This window comes from Apodemus sylvaticus, chromosome 7 (genome assembly GCF_947179515.1).
Source record: "Apodemus sylvaticus chromosome 7, mApoSyl1.1, whole genome shotgun sequence".
Taxonomy (NCBI): domain Eukaryota; kingdom Metazoa; phylum Chordata; class Mammalia; order Rodentia; family Muridae; genus Apodemus; species Apodemus sylvaticus.
This window is the reverse complement of record NC_067478.1, coordinates 64,990,354-65,003,515: the sequence shown is the minus strand read 5'-3', so window position 1 is coordinate 65,003,515 and position 13,162 is coordinate 64,990,354. Positions and strand designations below refer to the sequence as shown.

General features: G+C 54.0%; 1 protein-coding gene across 2 annotated transcripts in view; it reads right to left on the bottom strand.

Annotated features, from left to right (window-relative positions):
• Positions 1-10,366, bottom strand: part of Smad6 (SMAD family member 6) — a 72,044-nt gene extending 61,678 nt beyond the window's left edge. The window contains exons 1-3 of one of the 2 annotated variants that reach the window (XM_052188063.1): positions 9,908-10,366; positions 8,487-9,824; positions 583-639 (exon numbers count right to left, since the gene is read on the bottom strand). In XM_052188063.1, the coding sequence (XP_052044023.1) occupies positions 583-639; positions 8,487-9,309 (880 nt within the window). In that variant the 5' untranslated portion in view covers positions 9,310-9,824; positions 9,908-10,366. Of the gene's footprint in view, positions 1-582; positions 640-8,486 lie in introns of both variants that reach the window. The other variant, XM_052188062.1, reaches the window with a different exon arrangement.
• Positions 10,367-13,162: the final 2,796 nt, after the last annotated feature.

Genomic DNA, 13,162 nt, shown 5'->3' with positions numbered 1-13,162 from the left:
GCTGGAGTGGCAGGCGCTGGGAACTGAACCCAGATCCTCTTGGATGAGCAGCAAGTGCTCTCAAACCATGAGCCATCTCTGCAGACCCTCACTGGCTTTTAAAACTGTGTGTGGGAACTCCAGAACATGAGCTGACACTTAACCCCCAAGCTACACAGAAAAGACAGCTTGCCATAGCACTGAACTTGTCTGGAATGACACACCCTCTTCCACTAACCTCCCTTGGAGACAGCCAGCTTTTTGTCCACCTGTCCAGGTAGGTAGAGCTAAACAGACTCTACGCCCTCTGGACCTGTCATATGCTCAATTAACACACTGGTGGACGGTAACCCAAGACTGGGGGAGGAAGGAAGGAAAAGAGACCCAGAAATTCCAACCCACCTCCAAAGAACAGCTTAAGTCAGAACCCATTCATCTCCCACAGGCCCATGTTCAACGGCCACAGAGAGGTTAACAAGGAGACTGGAATTTGGAGATGTAAATAGTCTCTCTGTAGCAGCCCAACCATGGGAGAGTTTGTAAAACTTCTCCTGTTTGAAGGGACCCAATTCAGCCCACCCCTCCAGGGGAGGACACACTTACCCAGTGGCTTGTACTGGTCGGGAGGAGACAGCCGAGAATAGGGGGGCGGCGGTGATTCTAGAAGACAGGGTACAGCATGTCACACCTGGTGTTCCACGTGCTTTTAACGATCAGTTTCCTCAAACCCCAGGAAGTCTTCCCCGTCTCCCGGCATCCCTGCTGCCCAAGTTTAAGGGCACAGACAGCCTGGGGCTCAGTCCCTACTTGTGACGCCCATGCTTTGTGAGCTCCAGCGATTTCCCTCACCTCTCCAAGTGGATTCCTCAACTAAAAAACCGGGGGTGATAATCATAGACCTCTTGGTTGTGCCAGAAGGGAAAAAGATAGCGTATGCAAAATGCTTCACACAGCTCTCAGTCACACTCCAGTAAACAGCACCTTTATAATCATTACAACTAGAGCCAGCGCGCATAGGCTGCCGGGTAATGCATAGGCTGCCGGGTAATATACAGGAGGCTCAGGCTCAGTTCTGTTTGCGTTTGGGCTGAACACAGCATGCAGCCGCTTAGCATTAGCGCATGCCTTACGACATACCTCGAATGGCCTTATCCTGAAACATCATGCTGTTGTGTCAGATAAAACCCGACCGAGGAGGGCTTTTCAGTTTTCACTAGCACAGCTCAACAGGTCAAACCAGAGTTCAGAAGGTCCACACATGGAAATATGGCTGGAGACGGGGGTGGGAGTGGGGGTGGGGGAAGCAGTCGCTGGGGAGATGGTTTAGCATATAGTCTGCTGTCAAGATTAAGGACCAGAACTCACATGGTGGGAGAGGAGAACAGATGATCTGGAGCTGTCCTCTGGCCTTCACATGTGTTTCGTGCCATGTGCCATGTATGCTCTCTCACTACATACATGACAATAATAGAATGTTTAAAAATTATGTTAATCCACATTAGAACCATCATTCCTGGTGTGGGGATGGTGGTGGAGCTGGTAGGGCCTCAACTCCCCCATTCTGGGCCAGTATTTTCAGTCTCTGGTCTCCGTCTCTCATTTTGTAAAGAAAGGCCAGGAGTGGGTCCCAGCCTTGCAGCTCAGACCCAGGCCTTTCATTGGTGTAAAATACTCCTCCTTCAAAACATAGACTTTGCCTTCCGAGGAATTAGGCTCTTGCTCTGCCCGGGAAGTAACAATTTGCTAAACTAAGTAACAATCTGGGTGAATGAAATGACCCTCCATTTTCTGTAAATGAAACCAAAGCCCATCAGATCGCAAGCTAAAGCAAACTCCACAGTAATAAAGGAGTAATAACTATTATTAGGTGGCTATCAGGGGTGACACAGGAGTAATGAGTGTTTTCGCAATTATAATAAGGCGCCATTAGTTACAGGACCATTAGTTAAGTGTGCTCCACACACCCCAAAGAGGCTTCCCTCTCCTGCCCCAACCCTGTCCTCTGCACCCAGAGTGGCTTCCTCAAAGTCAAGAGTCGGAGTCTAAAGCAGGGACTCTCTGTGGACATGGGTCAAAGAGGAAAGGTCAACTAGGACAAAGCCACTCAAGAGACCAGAACACTCACTCTGTGCCAGACACTTCTGATTTATGTATTGTTTGTTTGCTTTGTTTTTGGAGACAGGGTTTCTCTGTATAGCCCTGGCTGTCCTGGAACTCACTCTATAGACCAGGCTGGCCTCGAACTCAGAAATCCATCTGCCTCTGCCTCCCAAGTGCTAGGATTAAAGGCGTGCGCCACCACTGCCTGGCTGTTTGTTTGTTTTGAGACAGAATAGTCTCAGCTGGCCCAGAACTTGTCCTATACACCAGGCTGGCTCTGAACTCTGCCTCTGCCTCCCAAATGCTGGGATTACTTGGCTTCAGATTTTTTAAAATATGATCTATTTATTCTTATTTTATGGCATTAGTGTTCTGCCTGCATGTATGTCTACATGAACGTGTCAGATCTGCTGGAACTAGAGTTAGAGTTGTAAGCTGCCATATGAGTGCAGGGAATCGAACTCAGGTCCTCTAGGAGAGCAGCCAGGACTCTTAACCACTGTTTTCTCTGATACTTACAGACCTGACGTACATGGTAGTTAATCATGCTCATCAGACACCAGTTTCAATTTAGTCTTTTCTTAGAGATCAAAATAAATATATAAGATGGTATCCACATGCCTATCTGCTTATGGGGAACCTGCCTGGCTCCTGACACCCAGGATAATCAAGGCGGAGCTGGGATTTGCGCCCAGGCCTAACTTCAGCTTCACTGTTGAGAGACCGAGAACCAAGGTCTCTCAACCCAGTGCCCGCTCAGTGTTTCCAGGCCAGGACAGGAGTAGGACAAAGAATCCAAGAGCCAAAAGGACCAGTCAGCGAACTCAAACAGGACACGGGAGGAAGACTATGCACTTCCAGTGAGATCTACTTCACTTGCATTCATTCATCCTGAGGCCAGAGGTCAGACCTGAGAGAGGTCCAGCTGCCCAGCATGGAAAGACAAGGGACTCTGAGGAGAGGAGACTGAGCTTGGGCGCCTGCCGCACAGAGGAGTCTGAGGCCTGGTGAATGGAAATGACACTCCCAGGGAAACCGGCTGTGGAGCCAGAACCAGAGTCTGTCTGGTGTGCACACCCTTTTTTACAACCCCTGAAACCCAAGGCATGGTCAGACATCTGCCCCCACACCTGTCTCCAGCCAGAGGTGGTAACTGAAGTGTGGCAAGCAACTATCACCATCTCTCTGTGTGTGTGCATGCGTGCGTGCGTGCGTGCGTGCGTGCGTGCGTGTGTGTGTGTGTGTGTGTGTGTGTGTGTGTGTGTGTGTGTGTGTTGAAACAGTATCTCTTACAGCCCAGGCTGGCCCTAATTCAATATCCAACCAGGAATGACCTTGAACTATTGACCCTCCTATCTCCACCTCCTGAACACATTACAGGCATATCCCTGGCCATCTCTAGTACCACTGACAGGGACTTTACCTGAAAGCAAAAAAGGCAGAGGAAATAAAATGCCCGCCATGTTTCCCCTAAGGAAGCAGTCACTGCTACAATCACAACTGAGGTAGGGTTCCTAACATCATGAGATAGAAAGAAAAGCCAGGAATCCAGAATTGCAGCCCTGTAGCCAGTGAAAGACAGCTAAGCTTCCAGAAGGAACTTCATCTAACCACAGAACCTTCTAGAAAGAGCAAGGTTTCAAGTCAGCAGCCCGCAGTAAAGAACTCTAGCTCATCTGACTCAAAGAGTCCTGGGCTTCACTAATTCACTGGGTCTTGATGCAATAGCTCAGGCTAGCCTCAAAAGTATCCCTGTGCCTCTGCCTCCCCTATCACTGAAACACTGAGATTACAGGCTTGCCCCACCAGCGAAAGCTCTTAACTCCTTTTTATTGATGGGGCACCTGACAACTCACCAGGAAAGGACCTGCCCAAGGCTGTGCTTGAAGGCAGCCGCATAAATTATTCTGTTGCTGTTGGAGACTAACACCAGGTAATCTCTTTATTTAAGAAAAGAAAAGCTGGGTGGTGATAATGTACACTAGAGGATATTCCCGGCCATCCCAAGCACCTCTTACAGGAGTGGGTGGATCTCTGGGAGCTCAAGACCAGCCTGATCTACAAAGTGTCTTCCGGGACAGCCAGGACTACACAGAGAAATGCTGTCTCTTAAAAAAAAGGGGGGGGGGGTCGAAAAGAAGGAAGGAAGGAAGGAAGGAAGGAAGGAAGGAAGGAAGGAAGGAAGGAAGGAAGGAGATACAGGAGATATAAACTTAACACAGGTCACAAGATCCACCCTCTAAAAGTATACAATTTAGTGGTTTGGGGTGCATTCGAAGAGCTGTGTGACCATCACCATGATCTAATTATAGGAGATTTTCATCACCACAAGAAGAAACCCTATCCCCATTACAGTCACTTCCTACACTCCAACCCAAACCCCAGGCAACCACTAATCTACTTTCTGTCTCTATGGATTTGCCTCCTCTGAACGTTTCACATCTGTGGAATCTCACAGGCCCTTTGTGTCTGTTTCTTTCACACCGTTCTCCAGGTCCATCCACGCCCGGCATGTGTGAGCGCTTCCCCCTTTTTTATGGCTGGATGATATTCCATTGTGTGGCTACATCACGCTTTGTTTATCCACTCATCAGTTAATGGACATTTGGGCTGGTCCCACATTTTGCTGTTATGAATGATGTGCTGTGAACAATACCAGTAATTCTTACCTGTCGCTCCCGTTCCCTCCCACACAGCCTCCAGGATTCGGGAGAGTGGAGCCCATGGTAGGTGAGCCCTCCCTCCACTAGCTGAGACACAGGATCACAAGAGAATCTTCTAGTTGACCCCTAGCTCCTTGTCCACTGTCTAGAAGATGCCCTACTTCTTGTTAAGAACTATATTGATTTGGAAATTATTAACATGTTCTCTACTCTAACAGAATACTTTTAGTCTCTGCAGATTCCTCTGAGGAAACTGGACATGGTCAAGAGAAAAAGAGGAAGGCATCAGAAACTCCAAGCCCCTCAAACCTCCAGCCCCAGGCAATCTCCCCTAGCTTCCTCCAGAAGCCAGGAGCCGCGAGCATCAGGATGCAGTCCAGGCCTGCCCAGCCCAGCCACCCTCTGGTCAGCCTTCTTAGCCTTCTGGGATCTAGACCTTCATTTGAGGCCAGAAAAAAAGTTCACAGCCTCTCTCTGCGCCCGGCGGGAGTTTCCATTTGACACTTTCCACCCATCTTTGCGGGCAGCTCTTCTCTGTAGAATAAGATCCTGGACCTCCGACTTTTCTTTCTCCCAGGGGGTGACGCCCGGGTGGGTGCGGAGGGGGCCTCCCGGGCGGGCGGGCGGGCGGGCGGGCGGGCGTCTGTTTTCTTCTTCCTTCAGAGCCTATGGCTCTGATTCCGAGCTCCAAGATCGGAGGACAGAAAAGGAGCTCCTGGCGCTTTAAGGCTGATGGAGCCTAACTGCCCAGATTCCCCCAGCAGCCAGATAAACAGAGCAGCCGGCTGGCGCCAGCAAGAGGCAAACTGGGCATTATCACGGCTTCCTCACCTCCAGGAGAGGAGCGGGGAGCAGACAGGCAGGCCGAGGGGCCGCGAGGGGGCGGGGCGGGGCCGGGAAGCCCAACTTGAAATTGATCTCATTTCAAAGGGATAATGCCAGGCCAAATAAAAGGAAAAACTTTCTAGCCCATTCTAATTCTTCCAGGCCTGGCCTGGGAACCCTGTGTTTTCCTAGGCAGCCTCCTCCGGCCCTTCAGAAGTTCTCGCTCTCTCTTTCCCGGGCACAATTTGGATAATAGTAATTTACTGAATATAATTACAGAAAAAAAAAAAAAGTAGGGAAGCAAAGAGCAGGAGATTCATTCCAGAGTTAATGGATACTTGCAGGAGAAAGGAACTCTATAAACAGGTCAGAGCTGTGATTAAAGTATTTCTCCACATTTCCGTCCACATAGGCAGTCACCAAACTCAGCGCCACTGTCTTTAGGCCTAAACAGAAAGGCCCTGGGAAAGGTAACTCCCGGGGGTCGAGGCCTCTGTGCATAACACCAGGTTCTGAGACAAAGCCCAAGGAGCCTGTAATCTGCCCATCACCTCTTCACCTCAGTCGTTCAGGCCAACTAAGAACTTTACAGGTGGGAGGAAGCCAGGGCCATCAATCAACGAGTCATGCTCAGAAGGGGACTGACCACACTTCCCACAGGTCTTGACACTGGGACTCCTCGAGGGTGGAGGCTAGGCACGGATGGTGCTGGGTGTTCCCGTGCACTTTAGTGGTATGCCCAGTCAGTCAGTCAGTCTGTCTGTCTGTCTGTCGTCTGCCTGCCCCATGCCTCAGCCTTCTTCCCTGAGCTGGAAAGTTGGGAGGAGCGGTCTCCTTATCAGGACGCGCTCGGCTGAGCCCCAGCTATGCGCCCGCCCATTTCTAGGAGCCAGGCTGGCGGCCAGCCCTGGGGGCGGGGTGGGCAGCAAAGGGCTTCCCCGTCCTCGGTCCCAGGGAAGGCAAGAGGGTCAGCCACGCATACTGGAAGCCCTTGCTTCTTTCCCACAACCACAGTCTTTAGCGATGCCCCCAGTTGGCTGACTAGAATCCTCCCAGGTTTGTCGCTTGCAGTAGCGGGGTACAGACACATGCTGTATGGCGCCCCCTTTCCAACGGGGAAGAGCTTCAAGGGGAAGGCAGGGAATTAAGTTCCAACACTCAGTTCAGTTGAAAATGTTTTCAAGAGCCTTCCTACACATAGACGCTCTTTCAAGGTCACTAAGCCTAGGTCTATAGTTCATCGGGTCTCCCTCTACTTCTCCGTGGTGAAGCAGGGCCGACTCGAAGGGCAAAGAGAGGAACTGACTGGGTCCTAAAGCCTCCATCTTTTCACCCCCTCCTTTTCCGGTCCACCCACCTGAGCAAGCCCTCTTCAGGTCCACCCCCTCCTTTGAGGCTGCTCCAGGTTAAAGGCAAGGCACTCCCAGAGGTGATCCAGTTACGTGCACGCCCACAGCCCTCCCGGTGGCTCAGACCACTGACCTAGCCCCTCCCCCTTACCTCCTTCTCACTTCTTCCCACCTCCGAGGAAGATTTCTTGACAGCATGAATCCCACTGTTCCCTCCCCACCACACACAGAGTACCTGGTACAGAGTAATGCTTTACAAACTTGTTAGTACTGTGACTTGGTGACAGAAAAATAACTCACTAAGGCCTTACTGGAAGAGTGTAGCGGGTCCCACCATCTATCTCCCGATAGGAAACAAAAATACAAGAGGACGCAATACAACTACAAATAGAGTCCTCCTCCCCAGAGAAAGAGATAGCAGTTTCCTCCAGGGGAAGCTGTCAGTCAGCCTCCAGGCACAGAAAGACCAGTGTGGGCACTGGCCAAGGACCTACCCAAAGCGTCTACACAGCGTCTGGAGGGGCTCTGAGGGGCACACTTCAGGAGCCACAATAATAGAAGGGAAACTTCCTTTCCCTTCACACCGCTAGGCCCTCAGCTACACAGGGGTGAAGGGAAGCTTCCTAGGCTGCCGGCCCACACTGAGTGAGGAGACCTGGGAGCTGACCAGAGCCAACTGCCTCTACCTGTTCCATTTTGTCCTGCAAATTCAAAGCCCTTGGATGTATTCACCTACACTTATAGCAAGTGTTCTTCGTGGTACAGAAAACGAGTGTGTGTGTGTGTGTGTGTGTGTGTGTGTACACTCTCTGGCCTGTCGGGGCCCTTCATCTGTCCTCACCTCTGCTCCTGCACCTGAGCCTGCCCAGCTGGGCAAGGCTAAGGCAGGGTGTGTGCGGAAGATCCCAGGAGAACAAAGGGGCCAGTTCTCAGGGTAACAAAAGAGCTAGCAGCCTCGGACCTCCAGATGCTTCAGGGAGGTAAGCTGAGGGCCACAATTAAGAGCCATGATGATGGAGGAATCTGACATTCCATCCCTAAGGATGTTGCAAACAAGAGGGATTGCCCTGCAGAATCTGGGTTCAGACCATAGAAAGGGACAAGTCAAACATTTAGTAAACACTTCCGACGCTAGGCATGATTTCCCTACAGACAGCTCCACAGCCATACCTACCTGGGTGGGGAAGAGCAAATCAGGGCTATCAGGATGTGCGTACAAATGCTAGAAGCTGGGTACCGACTGAGGTGAATCCCCAAAGGAGAGGTGACACTTACTCCTTTAGCCTCTCCATGGCTTACTACCCGGTTTCACAGAGCTGCAATCTACTTTAAATCCCAGGGGCTGCTTAGGAAAACCCGAACGTGTCCCTTTCTCACTTCACTGGCGCCACAAAATAAAGTTACCATTTGAAATTGAAGACATCTACCCCTCAACTTTCCTCAATCCCCTGCAAGCTCCCAGTACGGGGGTGGGGGGCGGGGGTATCCCTAGCGTAACCAACAAAGACGTGGCCACAGAAAGGGACCAGAAGGGTACAGTGGAGGTGGAGGCGACCCCGCGCGCGCTCACCTGGCCCGCAGAGCCGGCTGAAGTGGTAGGGGTTGCAACACACCGTGGGCCCGTCGGCGGCGGCGGCAAAGCTGTGGCAGCCGCACAGGGGTTTCAGCTCCACTGCGTGCTGCAGGTCTGGCCAACGGAAGAGGCGACCGAGCAGCAGCTGCGGTGGCGCGGGCTGGCCGCCCAGGCGGAGATCGGCGCGCGGCACCAGCACGCAGCCGCCCGGCACGCCGCCTCGGGACTCCACAGCCTCCAACAGCGTGTCCAGCGAACGCTCCTTGAGCCTCTTGAGCAGCGAGTATGTGACTGTCTTGAGCTCCTGCTCCAGAAGCAGCAGCCGCGAGCGGGCTTCGCGACTCCGAGGCCCGCCGCCCTCCTCCGGGTCCGGGGACTGCCTGGCTTGGGGATCGCCAGAGTCCCGGGGCGCGCCTGCAGCGTCCCGTTCGGAGAAGAGACAGCAGGTCACCGTCTCGCAGTCACTCTCAGGCAGCCAGCCCGGGCCTCCAGGTTCCGCCACATCCACCGGGGAGCCCCCAGCCCCGGCCCCCGGCTCCGACAAGGGCCTCGGGGGGCCTCCCGTGCGCCGGCGCCGGCCCGCGATCGGGGCGCCTCGCGGTCCCACCGCGTCCCGGGGCCGACGCGGGGCTACCGAGCGGACTTCGAAGCGGCCGCAGCCTCCGCCCTCTCGTTCCCGCGGGGCAGGCTCAGCTCGGCTGCCCAGGCTCCCATCCTCGTCGCCACCACCGCCGCCGCTGCCGCCGCCTTCCTCCCGATCAGGGACCACACGACTTCGCCAAAGTCGCCGCACCAGCCCCGAGCGTTTAGACCTGAACATACGATACCCTTTGGCGCCTGGGGTGGTGGGAGGGGAGGCGGTCTCCGGTTACCGGGGGTCCGTTCCCTCAACGAGGCGCCGGCTGCGCGGGCCGCAGCCCCACATGAAGCTCTGCCGCGGGGCGCCGTGCAGACCGCGCACAGCCTGTCGTCGAAGGGGCACCGCAGGGTTGCAACATGAGGGAGCTCGCGCCGGGCCGGGTCGGGCCGGGAACACGCGCGCGCTGAGCCGCAGTCCGCGAGGGACCAGCGGGCTACATGGATCGCGATGGGCCGGGACCGCTCAACTCCAGCTGCTTTGGAGCCTTAGGGAAGTCACCAGCGAAACGATGCTAGAGACACCCTGCATGGGCCGGCGAGCCTTCAAAAGTTGCGCGGATGGTACTTGAGCACAAAGCGCTTGCGTCGTACCCCCAAATGTGTCTGCACAGCTCTGCCTTCAAAAGCCAAGCGCTATGCTACATGGGGTTCCCCTGCAGGATCCGAAACTAAGGCTTGTGGATAACTCCCAGATCCCTGCAACAAAATAAAAATAAAAATAAAAGCAAAGCAAGAAAAAGGTCCCAAACAAAACTCAAAATGCTTGGATTTGCACGCACGAAAAGCAATTCCGTCTCAGGTCCCGGGCGCTCGGTGCACTTGGGGCAAGTCTCTCCTGAACGCGGGTGTCAACACATGAGTGGAAGCCGTAAAAAAGAAAAAAAAAATCCCAAAGAGCTGCTAGGAATCCTTAATTAAAAATGCAATCCACCGAGGCAGAGGTCGCAGCCCGCCCCACGCTGCGCTGGGTCGCTTCGGGCGCCGCGGCTGCCGAGGTCGCCCCCCTCCCCCCTCCACCAAAGTGCCTCCTGGTGGCCCCGCGGTCCCAGCGAGGTTTGGCGAGGCAGCGCCCGGCGGCTCTTTCTCTGGGCTCAGCTCCCTCGCTCGTTCCCCCGCTCGGCGCTCTCTCTCTTTTTTGTTCTCCTCAAACGCACACTGAGGGCCCCCGGAGGAGCGCCGCGGAGTCATTGGCTGCCTCCCATCATATGCCAGTCTAGACACTTTGGCGGCTCCGCGGCGCTGATTGTTGCGCAAACAAGGTTTCAAGTTTCTTAACTCTTAAAGGAGAACACGTCCCATTGCTGAGCTCGAGGCTCAGAGGGGGCTGGTTCCCGGGGCGGGCCGAACCCGGGCCCCCGCCCCTCGCCCGCCCCAGCACCCCCGCCCCGAGGCTGACAGTGCCCGCAACTCGCTCTCGAGCTCACGTCGCGCCTTGGGCACGGATACCAGCGGTCCGGCACAGCGCTAACAAACACACCCTGCTACCCAGATCGGCTGAGTGAACCCACCGCGACCCGGACTCCAAGGCGGCTCTTTGCCTCTCTCTGGCTTGTGCCCAAACTTGCAAACGCGCATTGCACTTTAGAGTCAGTCCAAACCCCCAGCCTCAGCGCGGGCTAATAAAAATGGGTGTGTGTGCGCGCGCCTTCCTGCCCTGCGTCTCTGGGGAATTGGGGGGCGGCGGAGAAGTTGGGATAGCGGGCTTCTTTCCGTGACCCATGAAGGCTCCAAGCACCCCATGCCTAGGCTACACTGGAGGGCGAGGGATCGAGAGAGCTCCAGGACAGTCCGAGGTAGGGACTTGGACAGGGTGGGGTAGAAGCAGGAGTGCTCTTGGATGGCTCCACTCGGTCGCCTGAGCTCTCCCGCCTGGCGTCCTGGGCTCCTCTCAAGGCCAGGCGCTTTCTTCTCCTTTCGTGGATTTACCTTATGCCCCTTCGAGAGTGATGGAGGGGCGTGCTTTCCCCAGCTGTTTCACTATAAAAACGGGGGCAAGCTGAGGACAGACTTGGGGACCCGGCATGGGAAGGGTTAAGGCCGCTCCTGCCCTGGAGCCGGCGCGGCGGGGTACCTCCTCGGGCGTGCTTGCTAGTCCGAGGGTGGCAAAAGTTCAAGCTTGTAAAGTCGGGATTGGTCCCGCGCGGAGGGGAAAAAAGGCCTGGTTCCCCCTCCCCCTCCCGGGCGTGGCGCCGATTGGCCCAGCCGCAGGGCCGGCCCCGCCTTCCCCTGGCGCGCCGGGGCCCCACCCCCGGCGCAGCACCACGCCCCCTTCCGGGCAGGAGCAGGGCCCCGAGCTCAATGAAAGAAATTCCGCTACTCTCATTGGCCTGGGGCTTGACGCCGCACCCCGCGGGAGGCGGAGTGGGGAGGATGGGGCGCGGACTTGTGATCCCCTTTTGGCTACCCTTGCTCTGGACTGCTGTCGTGAAGGTGGCATGCAAGTCCAGGACCAGGTCTGGATGTACGCTGAGAGGAAGGAAGGGCCGTGTGTGCAGGAAAGATGCAGAATACTTTCCTGAGCCTTACCTGGAGCCAGGTACTCCAGTGCTGCAGGGCCGATTGTCACACCCACCCTTCACTATTTTGGCCAAGGTGAGTGTGAGTAGTTGTCCTGACTGGTTTCCTTTGAAAATGCTGTAGATGATGCCTGCCTCACAGAAGGAAGATTCTAGGAAATAGTGCTTACTAAATAAGTATACACATCAAAATTGCCTTTTAGCTTCTGTTTCACCCCTGAAGACGGCAATGATCCTAAAACACAAAGAGAGCCCTACAGATTGTGCGCCCCCATTAGCTCAGCACTTGGGGGGTGGAGAGAGGAGAATCAGGAGGTCAAGGCTAGCCTGGACTACACAGTGGCTTGGAAGCCAGCCTGGGCCTACATAAGGCCCTGTCTCCAAAAGTCCCTCAAAATAAAATAATAAATACAAAGAGAAACCAATTATGTTTTCTTTTATGAAGATCTTTGTTGCCTTGTCTCTGGGTTACAATAAGAGCAGATGCTTTGAGCTCTTTACCATGGTAGCAGAAGTTTCAAGCCTAAACAGCTAGTCAGTTTTATTTTCTCCGTGTACAGATGAAACTGAGGCACAAAAACTTGCTCATTTAGCACTTGGGAGGCAGAGGCAGGCAGATTTCTGAGTTCCAGGACAGCCTAGGGTATACAGAGAAACCCTGTCTCCGGTAAAAAAAAAAACTTGCTCATTTAATTTGCCATTGAAACCTATTGGGAGCACTAAGACACCAAAACCAGAGAGCCACACACCCCCTCCCAACAGCAGGAAGAAGCATGTAACCGTGTGATGTCACAACATACCTTTTAGGGGAGTGGTTTCCAAAATGTGGTGTATGGTACTGCCTGTATTAGACCTGCTGGATGGACATTTCGTAGGAGGCTACAACTCTCCCACTACAAGGGTGGCTGGCAACAGCCATTATATAGAGTGCTAAGGCCTTGGACACAATAGCCTGTGTAAGTTTATCATTACTGGTCAGGGTGGGACTTGAACCCAACTAGAAAGAAGTATGAATGTCAAAGATGCCAAGACTCCTGAAGGAGGGGTTCCCCACCTGTAGACGCTCTGCACGGCCTCCCTCATGGTAGGGAAGGACCCTTCCAGAAGTCTTCTCACATCACTTCTGGAGAGGTGTATGAGTTGAGGCTTTCTGTCCCTCCTGCTCCTTACTCTGAGCACAAGCATCTCTCTCTGAGGTATACCAGGCTAGGAGAGACTAAAACAGGCCCTTATGAAGCCTGCTACCTTAAGCTAGGGGCTGGAGCAATGACTTATCACTAAAGTGTTCACCATGACAACTTGAATTGGATGCCCAGTGATCTGTGAGGGGCAAGGGGGTGAGCTAGGCACAACAGTGCTGGTCCACAACCCCAGATTGGAGGAGATGGGGGCAGACAGAGGCAGATTCCTGGGACTCTGACCAGCCAGCCTGGCTGAATCAATGAACTCTAGATTTGGTGAGCGACCCTGTCAAACAAACAAAGAAAGAAAGAAAGAAAGAAAGAAAGAAAGAAAGAA